Source organism: Gambusia affinis, linkage group LG23 (genome assembly GCF_019740435.1).
Source record: "Gambusia affinis linkage group LG23, SWU_Gaff_1.0, whole genome shotgun sequence".
Lineage (NCBI taxonomy): Eukaryota > Metazoa > Chordata > Actinopteri > Cyprinodontiformes > Poeciliidae > Gambusia > Gambusia affinis.
Window position 1 is genome coordinate 2763594 of NC_057890.1, and position 14062 is coordinate 2777655.

At 40.2% G+C, this 14062-nt stretch overlaps 1 protein-coding gene across 1 annotated transcript; it reads left to right on the top strand.

The window, feature by feature from the left end:
- The first annotated feature begins 374 nt into the window (after positions 1 to 374).
- ccdc3a (coiled-coil domain containing 3a) lies at positions 375 to 9276 on the top strand. Its single transcript, XM_044108823.1, has 3 exons — positions 375 to 1112; positions 1205 to 1382; positions 8099 to 9276. Exons 1-3 carry the CDS (start codon positions 703 to 705, stop codon positions 8402 to 8404), a joined length of 894 nt encoding a protein of 297 aa, XP_043964758.1. The 5' UTR covers positions 375 to 702; the 3' UTR covers positions 8405 to 9276.
- Positions 9277 to 14062: the final 4786 nt, after the last annotated feature.

Sequence of the window (14062 nt, forward strand, 5' to 3'; positions counted from 1 at the left end):
TGAGTGGAGCGCATCAAGAAACCATTACCGTTACTACCGAATTTCTTGTAAATATGATTTCCGTAGTTCTTGTAATTTAAGCAGAAAATATGATGGCATAATAAAGTATTTCCATAATTCCTACACTAAATATCAGCACTTCAAAAAATATTTATAGAAACAAACAAAAAAACTGAATGCATTGTACTAGTAGTACTAATAATATGAAATAACGTTGTTAATAATAATAATAATAATAATAATAATAATAATAATAATAATAATAATAATAATAATAATAATAATAATAATAATAATAATAATAATAATAATAATAATAATAATAATAATAATAATAATAATAATATGTAAAATGTATGTTTTCTCCTCTACATGTCCACCAGAGCAGATGGGAAGCCCAAATACCTGAGGTGTCCATCAGTCAGTGAATGCAGCACAGGCTGCCGGAAGTTTCCGACACTGAAAGGTGTGTTAATGTCAGAGCGCTGGCCGTTTCAAAGCTTTGTAGATACCTTGTTTTAGATGACTTTATAGATCATCCTCCAGCGCTCAGGTCATAGCTAAACAAAACCAAACCACGGATAAAACTATGCGCATACTTTACATACCTGTGGTATAGAATCAGTTTCGGGTAAATAACAGTTTAACAAGAGTATAAAACGAGCAAAACCTCTCCAAAACACCAGCAGTAGAATTTTCGGAATGATTTCCTCGACTGTACTCCTGGCGACGCTGTGCGTTTTTGCGCAGTTGGACACTTTGGATACTTTTACGCACGGCTGCCAGTTGCCCTCCGAGTGGCGACCGCTGAGCGAGGGCTGCCGGGCGGAGCTGGCGGAGATCATCTTGTACGCTCGGGTCCTGGCGATCCACCGGGAGCCGCCGGCCTTCGGAGCTGGCAACGCGCACAACTCGCTGCCCTTCAACTACGGCTACTTGAGCGCGGAGGAAGGGCTGCTGTACTCGGCGGAGGTGGAGCTGCTGTGCGACCAGGCCTGGGGCAGCATGCTGGAAGTGCCATCCGGATCTAGGCTCAACCTGACCGGGCTGGGGTATCTGTCCTGTCAGTCCCACACCGTGATGGAAAATTACTCCTACTTCTTCTTCCTCAGGTGCGGCGCTACGGTGTTTTAAGTCTCGTCTCAGATCAGAACCACAGGGTTCTGAATGTCCTCTCGCTCTTGTCTGTCTGCCTCCTCTTAAGGATGGATGAGAACTACAGCATCCTGCCTCATGGTGTGAACTTCCAGGATGCAGTTTTCCCCGACACAGCCGAGAACAGGCGCACCTTCTCCAGCCTTTTCCAGTTTTCCAACTGCAGTCAAGGGAGCCAACCGTTCCACACCTTCAGCCCAGAGTGGGACACCCAGGAGGACAGCAGGGTAAGTGACTGTGTGTCTGGAGAGCCACATTTAACCTACAGCAACACTGGACTATATAGCCCACATGCAGAATGATACATGTGGTGGGGAAGTAAGAAGTCAAGTTGATTTGTGCAGCACATCTCAGCAACAATTAGCAACCAGTTATCGAAACAAATCATGAAAAGAACTAATAAAGATTACATTTTGTCAAATGCCGTCCTCAAAATCATCATTAAATATGTTGGTCAAGTTATTAAGAGTGAAAGGCAACTCTAAACAGGAGTGTTTTTAGTCTGGATTTAAAGGAAGTAAGTGTTTTGCAGTTTTTTAGAAGTTTGTTCCAGATTTGTGGTGCATAGAAGCTTAATACTGCTTCTCCATGTTTGATTCTGGTTCTGGTTCTAATGCAGAGCAGAACCAGAACCAGAAGACCTGAGAGATCTAGAAGATTGATACAACAACTGAACTTTAATGTGTTGTGGTGCCAAGCCGTTCAGTAGTTTATAAACTAACATCAATTTTCTATTCACTCTGTGGAAGGACTTTAGATCTGGGTGACGTTCTCTATCTTCCTGGTTTTAGTGAGGATGAGAGCAGCAGCGTTCTGGATCAGCTGATATTTTTAGACAGACCTGTGAAGACGCTGCTCCAGTAATCAATGCCACTAAAGACAAACACATGGATGAGTTTCTCTAGATTTTGCTGACACATTAGTCCTCTAATCCTGGAAATGTTCTTCAGGTGATAGAAGGAAGACTTTGTAACCGTCTTTATGTGTCTCTGAATGTTCAGATCAGAGTTCATCACTATACCAAGATTTCAGACCTGATCAATAGTTTCAAGCCGATTCTAGATTGTTCTTAACACAACCAACCACTCCCATAGTGAAACAGGGTGGTGGCAGTGTCATGCGCCACTATTTAAAATCAGTAAACTGCACAAAATGTGTGGTTGTCGTGTCTAAAATGCTAAAATCCAATGTGTTTAAGCTCATCCTATTGTCCTTCCTTCAGGCAGTGGAGACTTCTGCCTCATGGAGGTCAAAGATCAAACAGTTGAGATCCACCACTTTCTAGTGTCAGTGAGGACAGTTTGGGCCGTAGCTGCTATTTTATTCTTCTTCCGGCCGTTACTTGAACACTTCCATCCATTTAAATTTCGAGAGGACAAATATTCTAACAGTCATGATTTTGGATTGCGGGAGGAAGCTGGAGTACCAGGAAACTGTGCGTGCACTGATCTACCAATGCATGCACAGGTAGAACAGGAAAAAACTCAGCAAATACATCAGACACTGTATTTACTATTTTATGTGTTTGCAAAACTAAAACATACTTAAATTAGAGCTGTAATACCCTTTGTTTTTGAATTCTTCTGCGCCTAAAAATTAACAAAAGAATGAAAAAAAAAACTTAAACTGCTTCTGCAACTAATGACGACCAAACTGAAACCAAACAACATTTAACTAGTAATAACTAATAAAAACTAGCAAACGCACGCTAAGGGCTAATTAGAACTAACTGAATTAATAGTCACGATGAAAATAGAATGAAAAATCTAAAACTATTCCAACCCTGGTGGTGTGTTGGTCTGCTGAACAACATGGCAACCCATGAATAGAAGACGGAGACTTTCCATTTCACTTCTCAAGTGTGTCCAATGAACTCCCGTCCACACACACAGCCCCACACACTTCAGTCTTCACAGCTAATGTCACAGAGAAGATCTTCTCTTCTAGATTATTTAGTCTATGTGTGTGTGTGTGGGTGTGTGTGTGCGTGTGTGTGTGTGTGTGTTTGGATTGGGAGATGAAGAACGATAAGAAAGAACAAAGAGGGATGAGTGGGAAGAAAGATCCAGACCAGCAGGGAGGCATTTCTGCTCTGCTTCTGTACTACTTTCCTTCATTACCCCAACACACACACGCATCCACCCACACACACCCCCCTACACACGCATACACATGCACACTTTCTCGCTGTGTACTTTGTAAACTTCAGTGTTTCACTACTGAGAGAAACAGGCAGCCCTCGGAGCATTCTCATAAAATGTTAATGTGAGTCTGACAAGTCTTAAAGGCGCGAACATGGCTGTTAGAGCCCATGTTTTCCCTGACAATAAACTATTAACACTCTTTTAAAGGAATATTTATGCTGTGCTGCTGTTACCACGGCTGTAAAATAGAGTAGAGAGAGAGACAGAAAAAAAAACATGAAAAAGCAGATCTGACTGCTACTGATAAGACGAGGCTTTGACCAAAAGTTAATTAAAGGCTTGGCAGGAAAGCGTTGTGGAGGAAGCCTCCTCAGTCCATCTGGTTCCCACGCACCTGAAACGACTAGCAAACCCCTTCCCTGATCTAATCTTAGGGGGAATTATTTTGTTTTTAAACCACAGTTGAAGAAGATATCGTAGCATCAAAGCACTTGCAATCGTGATAACATCAAGTACCTAAGTGTGAGATCTTGAAATTTTGAACTGTTTTACCAACAATTGAACAAAAACAAAAAAAACAACATTTTTTTCACCTGGTTCTCCGCCACATCCCCAAAGCAGAACAGCTGTTTGGTCTTGCCTTGCCTTTGGGTTATGGTCTCTACATGTGAAGGCTCATCGTCAGACTGAGCAAGGCCTCTAACCCCTGACCTATGACCTTCTTCAAAGCAGAATAAAGGAGAACATCACCAACCATCTTGTGAACGCCTACTAATTTGGTGGCGTAGCTTTGGTGCACAGGTCATTCAGGACCGACGGAAAATATCACACAGTCTTTGTTGATGATATTATAGTTGACATTTAAGCTGCTGTCACATTGTTTACCACCACCAGGGTGTGAATGTGTGACCAGCTGGAGCCATCTGGACTAGAAAAAGCGCTACACAAGTACAAGCCAGTAACTATTTAATGTAATCCTGGTTGATTAGTGTGTGCACATTGGGATCAATAGTGTGGAATTAATTGTTGTTTTTCCAGTAAGAATTCACCTTTTGTTCATATTTAAGAATCAGCTAACCATCTGGGAATGGAATTCCATCCCTGCGGGATGATTAGCTGAGCTAATCAGAAATTAGGTCATGATGTCAGTTTCACTCTCAGTTTCAGGCGCCTGGCATCACAAGGGGAGGGAATCTTCATCGGCACAGACAGAGCACTTGCATACTTTTTCCATGAGGTTAATTCATTTTACTTTTGAGTCATTGCCGTGATATGATTGAAGGTAGTTTTTTTTTCTTTTTTAAATGAAGCTTAGTGATGGAGTGAACACAAGTTGTGCTTGAAATGAAAAGTTCTGAATGATAGAACTTGTTACCGCAGCAACCTCATTTTAGATTAGCAAAAGATATACTTCACCTTTAGTTAATTTGAAAGAACTTTGTAAGGTGTATTCTTTTAATACCAATGTGGTACTGGCAGTTGGGACTCAATTAAATATTCTGAAAGTGACTTATAGATGTAACTAATCTGTCTTGGTTTCAGACATGTTTACCTTTAAAACCCTCGATGGAAAAGTTTGGTAATGATTTATCTTTCCATTTGTAACATCACTCGACATTTTACCAGTCACTATATTTTCTCTTAATTTTTCTATAAATGTTGCTGCCTGTCAACAGACATGAGGCAACATCTTCTGATGTGAACGTCTTTCCTTTTTCCAGTTTCCATGTTCTCTTTTTGGTCCCACAGCTCAAATCGTCCAGCTCAGCCAAACAGCTAACAATTCAATTTTTTTTGGCCAATTTATGATTGGCCTAAATCATCAGTAAATCATAAATCAGTCGGCTCTCTAACTGATTGAAATACCCAGTTTGTGGTAGTTAATGTGACTGAACAGCAAATTCCTGCAAGCATTTAAAAACTTGGGTTGCATCATGATGCTAGCCCACAGGAGGCAATATAAAACACAAGTTGTTGTTTTTTTCCCTAAAATTAATTTGGGAAAACTACTTACTTTACATGAACCTGAAGATAATTAGTGCTGAAGTGTGTCTTTACATATTCTCTAAAGAGTGTTTATCCAGATGATACCCAGCAGCAGGAGGGTAACACCCGGATGTTTTCACAGATGGTGTGTGTGTGTATGTTCTGAAGGTATCACACTGAGCACCTTGATATGAGCAGATCCCAGCTCAGAATGTACCTCAGTTTTAAAATCACATGTGCACATAAACATTGTGCATGTGTCCAGTTTCAGAGCAACTAGGCGAGTGCATAGATAGATGCTATAGATCCACACTGACCGAAAGTTTAAGATTTCTAAAAATTCGTCCCACATTTTCAATGATTTTCTTGTGCAAGAATCACTTTAGGATTAGTCGGGCATACGGTCCAGTCAAACCTGGACTGGAATATTCTGCCGTTGATACAGATTCTTTATGATTTGTGAAACCTGTTAGCTTTTTCTGCCACCCAGTTCTGTTGTTAACAGCCCAAGATAAAGAGCTGGAGTCAGTTTTCACAAGATATTGCCTTTTTCTAATACATCAGACAAAGCCAATGTCTAATTTATTTTTGACCACATGTAACGTTTGACACCACTGCGCCCTTTAGGGAGTGTGAACACAACAGAAAGAGCAAAGTAATCAGAGTACGTTATATATTTATCTTCTTGTGCCCACACTCACCAGACAGTAGGCTGAGCTTGCAATCTAATTGGCCATATGTTAAGACCGTGGGCAGGCCAGTATCTGCACACGTCAAGTCATGGGAATGTGATACAATAGTGTGTGTGTGTGTGTTGTTTCAGGAATGTTGCTAATTGCAACAGACCTACTGATAGTAGAAGACATTGAAGATTCTACAGTGCTCTGATCTCAGATCCAAGAAGAGTATAATAATGAAAACAAAGTTCAGATGAAATTCCATGAAGCTTACAAAATATTCTCACAAAACCAAATGGTTATCATTGGTTCACACACAGGCACTGACCGGCGAATGACTAGTGTAAGTTCAGAACGAGTGATCACAAATATGCCAATTCTTAGAAGTTGAATCAAATCAGAATCAGCTTCATTCGCCACATTTGTCCACACAAACAAAGAATTTGACTTGGATTCTACTTTGCTCTTGTTGGAGACATTTGAAATATAAATAAACACAAAAGGGAAAGTAGACATTCATGGTGTTGATGTTCAGACACACTGTGACAGCTAGTTTTTTCCAAACAGTGCTTCATCACCAGCGTATGCCTATGGTTGTAGTTTGCCAATGGCAGCAGAGGAAGTGAAAGAAGCCATTCAGTCTATGTTGGAAGCTCTTCCAAATAATAATCAGTTAAAGTCAGAACAAAGGGAATGTTTAAGACATTTTGTTACTGACAAAGATGTCGTCTAGCTCAAGACTTCTCTTGTCGCAGTGGGGGATGGTTGTTTGTAGCGTATACAATTTCCAGTAAGCGTCATCAAGCTGGCTCTTTACATACATCACGACCAAACATTAGCGATGGGGCACGATCAGATCCAATCGTTTAAAACTTCAACAGAGACCACGCCTTCAGCAAGCAATCATTTCTCAATGGTCGAGGGTCCAGACCCTTTAAACGAAGTGAAACTTAGAACACGTTTCGCCACAACATATCACTGAACTGAAAGTAAAGGCCTACACAGTTTGTGTCCTGGATGTGTGGGGTCTGCAGACATGTTAGCTGCCCTTTTCTTTACCCTAGACCTCTACAAGTCTTGAATGGAAGGAAAGTCAGCTCTGATTAACATGTCTCCGTTGTAAACTGGACTTGTCTTGTTTTGTGGATGAGCCAAACCACGTAGTTTGGTAGATGACCAGCGGCTACTGTGACAGGTTGTACTTCTTAAGTTAGAGGTCCCTCAAATCCAGGCCTCAAGGGTGTTCTGCAACTTTTATGTGTGTCCCTGGTTCAACACGCCTCAATCAACTGGCTAAGTTGATTGAGCACTCCTCAGTGCTGTCAAGTAGTTCAGAGTCCTGCTATTGACCTGATTGTTTGAGCCAGGCATGTGGAAGCAGAGGCATATCTGCAGGACACTGGCCCTCAAGGTCTGGATTTGAGGATCCCTGTCTTGAGTTGTTGCAGGAAGTCCAGCTTCTTCTTCTGAACAGAATCTGAAAGTGAGGACCATCAGAGGTCACAAGAAAAGGTTGTTTCTAGGAACCAGCAGTGATACACAGCAGACACGTTGTTGTTGAGGATGGTGAGGGACTTAGACAAGGAAGCTTTTTTGGTTTTCTGATGCTGAAGGAGGCTGATTACATCTTCATCATAGATCTTAAGTCTTGGCAGGGGGTCTAAAGAGAGGAAGACAGTTGGTACGAGGTTTTTCTTTTGAAAAAACGTATTGCTCCCCAAATATATTGTTGAAATGTTGTTCCATTTGTGTGAGCTCTGTATTGTGCATCATGTCTCATTGGCTGTTAATACCCTTTTGAAGTAGGTTTTGAAGGGTCTAAAGAGGTCGTCAACCAGGGTAAAGGCAGGCTTTGGGATGTCACCCACTGAGATGAAAATCTAGGGCATCCAAGGAAAGGATGTGGTTGTTAGACTAACAACCTGACATACTCTACAAACTCTCTAAGTAGTTTTTATAGAGTAGAATTGGGAACAGGTTGCATGTGTAGATAAAAAATAGGAACATAAGTTCCTATTTTTTTCCCTCCTCACATAGCAGAGCCTGATGTTGTGACAGCTGTTAGTTGCAGCGGTTTGGTTTTACTGCTAGAAAACACAAAAAACACCACTCTGTTTTCCTCTCTTCTTGCTCCAGCTGCTGTGCTCCTCGGTGCAGCTGGCTCTGTTCGAGGAGGAGGAGCGCGGCCGGAAGCTGCAGGAGCGCCTGGCCGGAGCCGAGAGGAGGAACCGGCAGCTGAAGGAGCGTGTTGGCAAGGTGAAGCGCTCCCTTAGAAACGCCCGCAAGGCCGCACGCAAGGCAGAGCAGGAGGCACGGGAGCTGCAGGAGAAACTGAGGGCAGCGGAGAGGCAGGCGGGGCGTCACCTCAATGCAGTGACGCAGGAGGAGCTGTCACTTGGGGCCTTCACAGGTGCAGCGATACGAGAGAGGATGCAGCTCTGATTTTTTTATTATTATCTTCTAAATGGACCTAAAACTTGCTGTGGAGGTGGTGAGACTGCTGGCCAGTCTTTCTGCCAGGGACAAATACCTTTTCTGAATGAATACTCCAAATGTTAAAGTATTCATCCAGATAATTTTCTTGTAAATAAACTTCAAACTTCACATGACTCAAAGCTAGTCAAAGTTTATTTCCGCAGCTTCTCATCTGTGATCATAGAGGGTGTTCTTCCTGATGATACCCAACAACAGTTCTTATCTTGATAAATCCTTTGGCTATGATCATGACTCACAAATATAAAAATGGTTCTTTTCATCTCTTTGTCTCTGATTGCTAATTGTATTGCATTGGGGTACTTCTTTGTTCGCTTTGCCTTCCAAGATGGCGGCACAGGAAATTATGTTGCGTTCCATTTGTAGTTGGAAATTACAACTTCCCAAGTTGGATAAATCAACTGAAATGCTTGTTGAATTCAGACTTCCCACTCGGAATGTGGGAGAAACTCCAACTACCCCCAGATAGGATGTTAGAGTCCTGACTTCTCGTTTCAAAATGGCTGCTTCTCGCTTCAACAACATTAAGCATGTTGAAATCCTGACTTCTCAACTGGAATGCGACTAGTTCCAGTGTGACGTCAAACCCAGCTCCGTGTTTTGATGTAAATAGAGTGTAGCATTAGCTGACATGCTACTGCGAGCACAAAGCTACGTTCTGACAACATGTCACCTGAAACATGTATCCTAACATCATGTAGTGCATTTCTAAGGATGTGCTGACCCGACACATACAGCTACGGTCTTCAATGAACTCATATCTTGTTCCTGTTGTTGATGTTTTCATGCTAGGAGCTTGCTAAGGATCTAGGTTAATGCTAGCAGGTTTACTCTCCGTTTTAAAATGACTTGATAATTGTCTCATAGGAATATTTTTGTGACACTTACAGAAAAATTTGTTCTATAAAGTAAGCACCTTGCTTTAAATATTAAAAATGGATAGCTTGAATGGTTGCCATGGGAGATTGAAAGATTTCTCAAATGAATCAAGGCAACACTCCAAGTATGTTTTTGATGGTGGTATAGCTTTAAAACATGATAAAAAGCTAATAAAAAAAGATGCTATTTTAACACAATACTGCCCATTTAACATCATGTCGACTTTTGGAGACTTGTTTGTTTATTAGCTAAACTACCAGAAATAAACGCCATGTAAAGGTGGAAAAAAACATATACATACAGATGAGAACTGCTTTGAACATGTTTAAATATAATATTTTAAATATTGTCAAAATCTGGGTCAATGGAATACTGAAAAACTAATGAGACACACAGAGGGATTGAAGAGAGGCTGATCAGAGACGCCGTAGTAAGTGTAGATGTGAATGTGTTTGTGTAAAGAAAATCACGAGTGTGTGTGGGTGTGTGTGTCTGGTCTGTCAGGTGACTGGAATGTTTTTATGTGGGCCGTGGTTTTATGAACAGCATGGTGTCTGTGAGATATTCCTCTGATTTAGACGGGAAAGCAGATCTTTCATAATGGAATGAAAACAATTAACTTGAAGCTCAGCGGGAGGCAGACTCGAGGAGACTGGCCCATCAAAACACGTTTTTTCCCCTTTGTACAAAATGTTTTGTGCTTTTTAGCTATTTCATGGAAGCATCACTAATATTTTGGATGGCGTGACCCAAATTAGAGATTTAAAGAGGATGTGGCAAAAGCAAGTGAGGTAGATTAGCAGAGCTTGCCAACAACCGATGATGTCATTCAGGAAAGTGAGCTTTAAGAATGTTGTGAAAGTTAAAAGATTGTCATACAGCAGCGCTCTTCAGACAGAAGAGTTAATTGTGTGATGCAAATGTAAAAGGAATTTAGCATGTACTTTTATTTTGAAAATAACAAAAACCGAATGCTGTAGCTCTGTAAGACACATTTTTAATGACAGTGGTCCAAATAGAAATCTGAAAGAAACTTTTAATTGTCATAGAAAACGTACACTAAGTCAATACTGATCACAAGCATTAGTTCCACTAACGCTAAAGAGCTACAGCGGCGTGGTATTTCCTGAAAGCTAATGGGAAAGCTGGGAAAGCCCTAAATTCAACCCTGTCGAAACCTCCCACGTGTCACAAGGAGAACGAAGTTCTCAAAACATTTCATATGTGTGAATGTTTTTTCGTAGAAGTGCTGTGTCCTTCTGTTTACCTTACTCGTTCATTTGTGGTACATTTGCCATTTGTGCAATAAAGATATATATATATATATATATATATATATATATATATATATATATATATATATATAGAGAGAGAGAGAGAGAGAGATATCTATATATAAATATATATATATATATATTTTTATTTTATTTTATTTTTTTAAATAAAACTAAATAAGAAAGCGAGAAAGCCTGAAGAGGGGAAAGGAACTGCTATGTAAACAGTGTAAGGAAAGGACACATTCCAACAAATGATAATAATTCCCCAGTAGCTTCCAGCATCAGTAATGGGATTGAAAGCAGTTCGCTATGGAGAACATGCCATTTGTTTGTCCCCTAAAATGATGAGAAGAGACACTCTGGTATGCCAGTCCTGCTGACACGGTTGATCTCTGAACGCAGCATAAACTTCAAAACACATCAAGATCTCTGTTCTGACGGCTGCAAGGCATGCGTGTTATCTCGCCTCTTCAGATATCGGCTCGTAATTCGTCTTTTAGGAGCTGCAGTATATGTGCTACTTTGCGAAGAACGACAGAAAATGTTAATAGGGTCTTAAGCGACAGGAAGGCTGAAATTGAAGAGGACAAGTTACAGAGAAGTGGGACAAAAGTGGCTGAACTGCTGAATTAAAGATGAGGAAAGAGATAAAGAGAGGGAGAGAGAGAGACAGAGAGAGAGAGAGAGAGAGAGAGAGAGAGAGAGGGAGGAAAAAAAACCTGTGTAGCAAGTAAAGCAGTCAGTGGCTTCCAGCACTTCCAAGCAATTAGAGCTATGAGCCTGATATCAGCGCCGACAAGCACATCTGCTGGAACAGGATTCAACAAATATTTACTTCTGTTCCCTCTTGCAGGACGTTTTCTATTTTCTTAGGCCTAAACGGCATAGAAAGACTTTGATTCAGTCCTCTCTTTTTTCTCTGCTTTTAATCTCCGAGCTTTATAGTGTGAACGTGAGTGTGTGTGTGTGTGTGTGTGTGTGTGCGTGTGCGTGTGTGTGTGTGTGTGTGTGTGTGTGTGTGCGTGCGTTGGTATATGTGATTTAGCAGGACATTTCGTCAGAATACACACCACACTAGAAGGACATTTTGAATTAACAGGACAGGAGCGGTGTCCTGCTAAAACAGAGAAAAATCTAAAAACGTAGAAAGGTTTCTATTGGTCTATTAACCCCAAAAATGCAAAAAAAACGAGATGTCCGCTTAATACACATAAACCTGATTTTGTGTATAATCTGTGTATCACCACAGTGCCCCCTATGGCAGGTTTGTGTAATAGCAGGACCTCATGAATATTCACACAAGGTCTTAATCTGATTGGTTGTTTACCGGAAGGTCCTGCTAATTATTACAGTGTCCTTCTAATTCACGTCTTGCAATTTACACTGGGGATGAGTTGGCAATATGATTATTCTGTGCTATAAGATACAGAAATGAATATATATTTTGGTCAAATATTGTTTATTTAAAATATTATGACTAATAAATGTGTGACATAAGTGCATGGATTAAAAGAAATATAAACCATAAGAGAGCCATTTTTCACCAAACTATTTATACACTCCACTGCTAACATTTTGTTGATTCTGGCTTGCTCTGCATCCATAGAACCAGAACCAAGCATTTTGAAGCAGAATTTAGCTTCAATGCACCACAAATCTTGAATAAAGCTTGAAAACAGCTGAAACAATGAATTCCTTTAAATCAAGGCAAAAACACAACTATTTACAATTGTTTCTGAATCTTAATCAAAGGTACATGTATCATTATATTTGATGTATATGATTTTAATTTTGATTTTACTTTGAATTTAATTTCTTTGTTTTTCTTTCTTAAGGTGAATGCACACCATGTTCTAAATTATTATGCAAATTGGATTTAACTGTTATAAAGATTACATATTTTGTTGTGCTATTAAATTTATAGATGGTATTGTGTGTCAGGGCTCTTTTAATCACTATAATTAATTTCGGATTAGTTTGTCTGGTGAGCTTAATTAAAGGAAATCTACTTAAGAAGGATGTTCCACATTATTAAGCAGGCCACAGCTTTCAAGCAATATGGGAAAGAGAAAGGATCTCTTTGCTGACCAAAATCATCAGATAGTGTAGTGCTATATGACAAGATATGAAAACATCAAATATTTTAACTGAAACTGAAGCATTATTGTACTGTGAAGAGATTTGTGGCTGATTTAGAACAAAGATGGGTTTGTATAGATAAAGGCAGAATGAGGAAGGTTTCTATTAGACAAATTCATCAAATTAAGAGAGCAGCTGTTAAAATGCCCTTGCATAGCAGCAAGCAGTTACTTGAAGCTGGAACCACAAGGTGAAGGGTCCTCCAGAGGTTTGCAGTGCATGAACCTACTATTTGGCAGCTCCTAACCAGAGCTCACAAGCAGAACTGGTCGCAGTGGGCCCAACTGTACATGAAGATTGATTTTCAAACAGATTAGTTCACTGATGACTGATGTGCAACCCTGGATAGTCCAGATGTTCGCAGTAGTGGATTGATGATGGATGGCCACCAAATTCCAAAACAGCTGTGACATCAACAAGGAGGTAGTGGAGGCTGAAATCATGTGGAGAGCTGGTCAGCCCTTCAGAGTCCCTGAAGGCTTGAAAATGACCTCAGCAAAGTATATGGACTTTCTGACTGATCACTTTCTTTCATGGTTCAGAAAGAAGAGCCATACCTTCCATACCAAAATCATCTCCATGCATGACAATGCATCATCTTATGCTGCAAGGCCACTGTGTATAGGCATGAAAGGAAAAACTCATGGTGAGGTCACCATCCTCCTCTGATCTCTGACCTCAACCCTACTGAGAACCTTTGGAGTTTCCTCAAACAGAAGATCTAAGGGTGGGATGCAGTTGATATCAAAACAGCAACTCTGGGAAGGTATTCTGACATCCTGCAATGAAATTCAAGCAGAAACTATCCACAAGCTCACAAGTTCAATGAATGCAAGAATTGTGATGGTGATATCAAAGAAGGGGTCCTATGTGAACACGTAACTCAGTCTATTAAGAGGTTTTTGATTGAATTAGGTTTTGATTTTAGTACTTGTGATGCTGCACATTCAAATATTGATTAGTTCAGAGAACTGTTTGCAGTTCTTTATAATCCATAAAATGTTTAGAAAATCTGCTGTGCATATTAATTTGGAACAGTGCATTTTGAGTTTCTTTTTGAAAAATACTGTTCTCCTTGGGAGCTTTGTTCAGTAAAATTTTATTTATACTGTAGTAGTTCTTGACTTGACAATCATACTGACCATCATTTCCATTGACCATTTAATAAAATCTGAGAAGATATCAATTACATAATAATTTGGAACACAGTGTATGTTACTTGTATGACTTCTTAGTTCTGTGTTTCTTTGATGTAAAGCACTTTCAACTGCCTTCCAGCTGAAATGTGCTATACAAATAAACTTGACTTGAC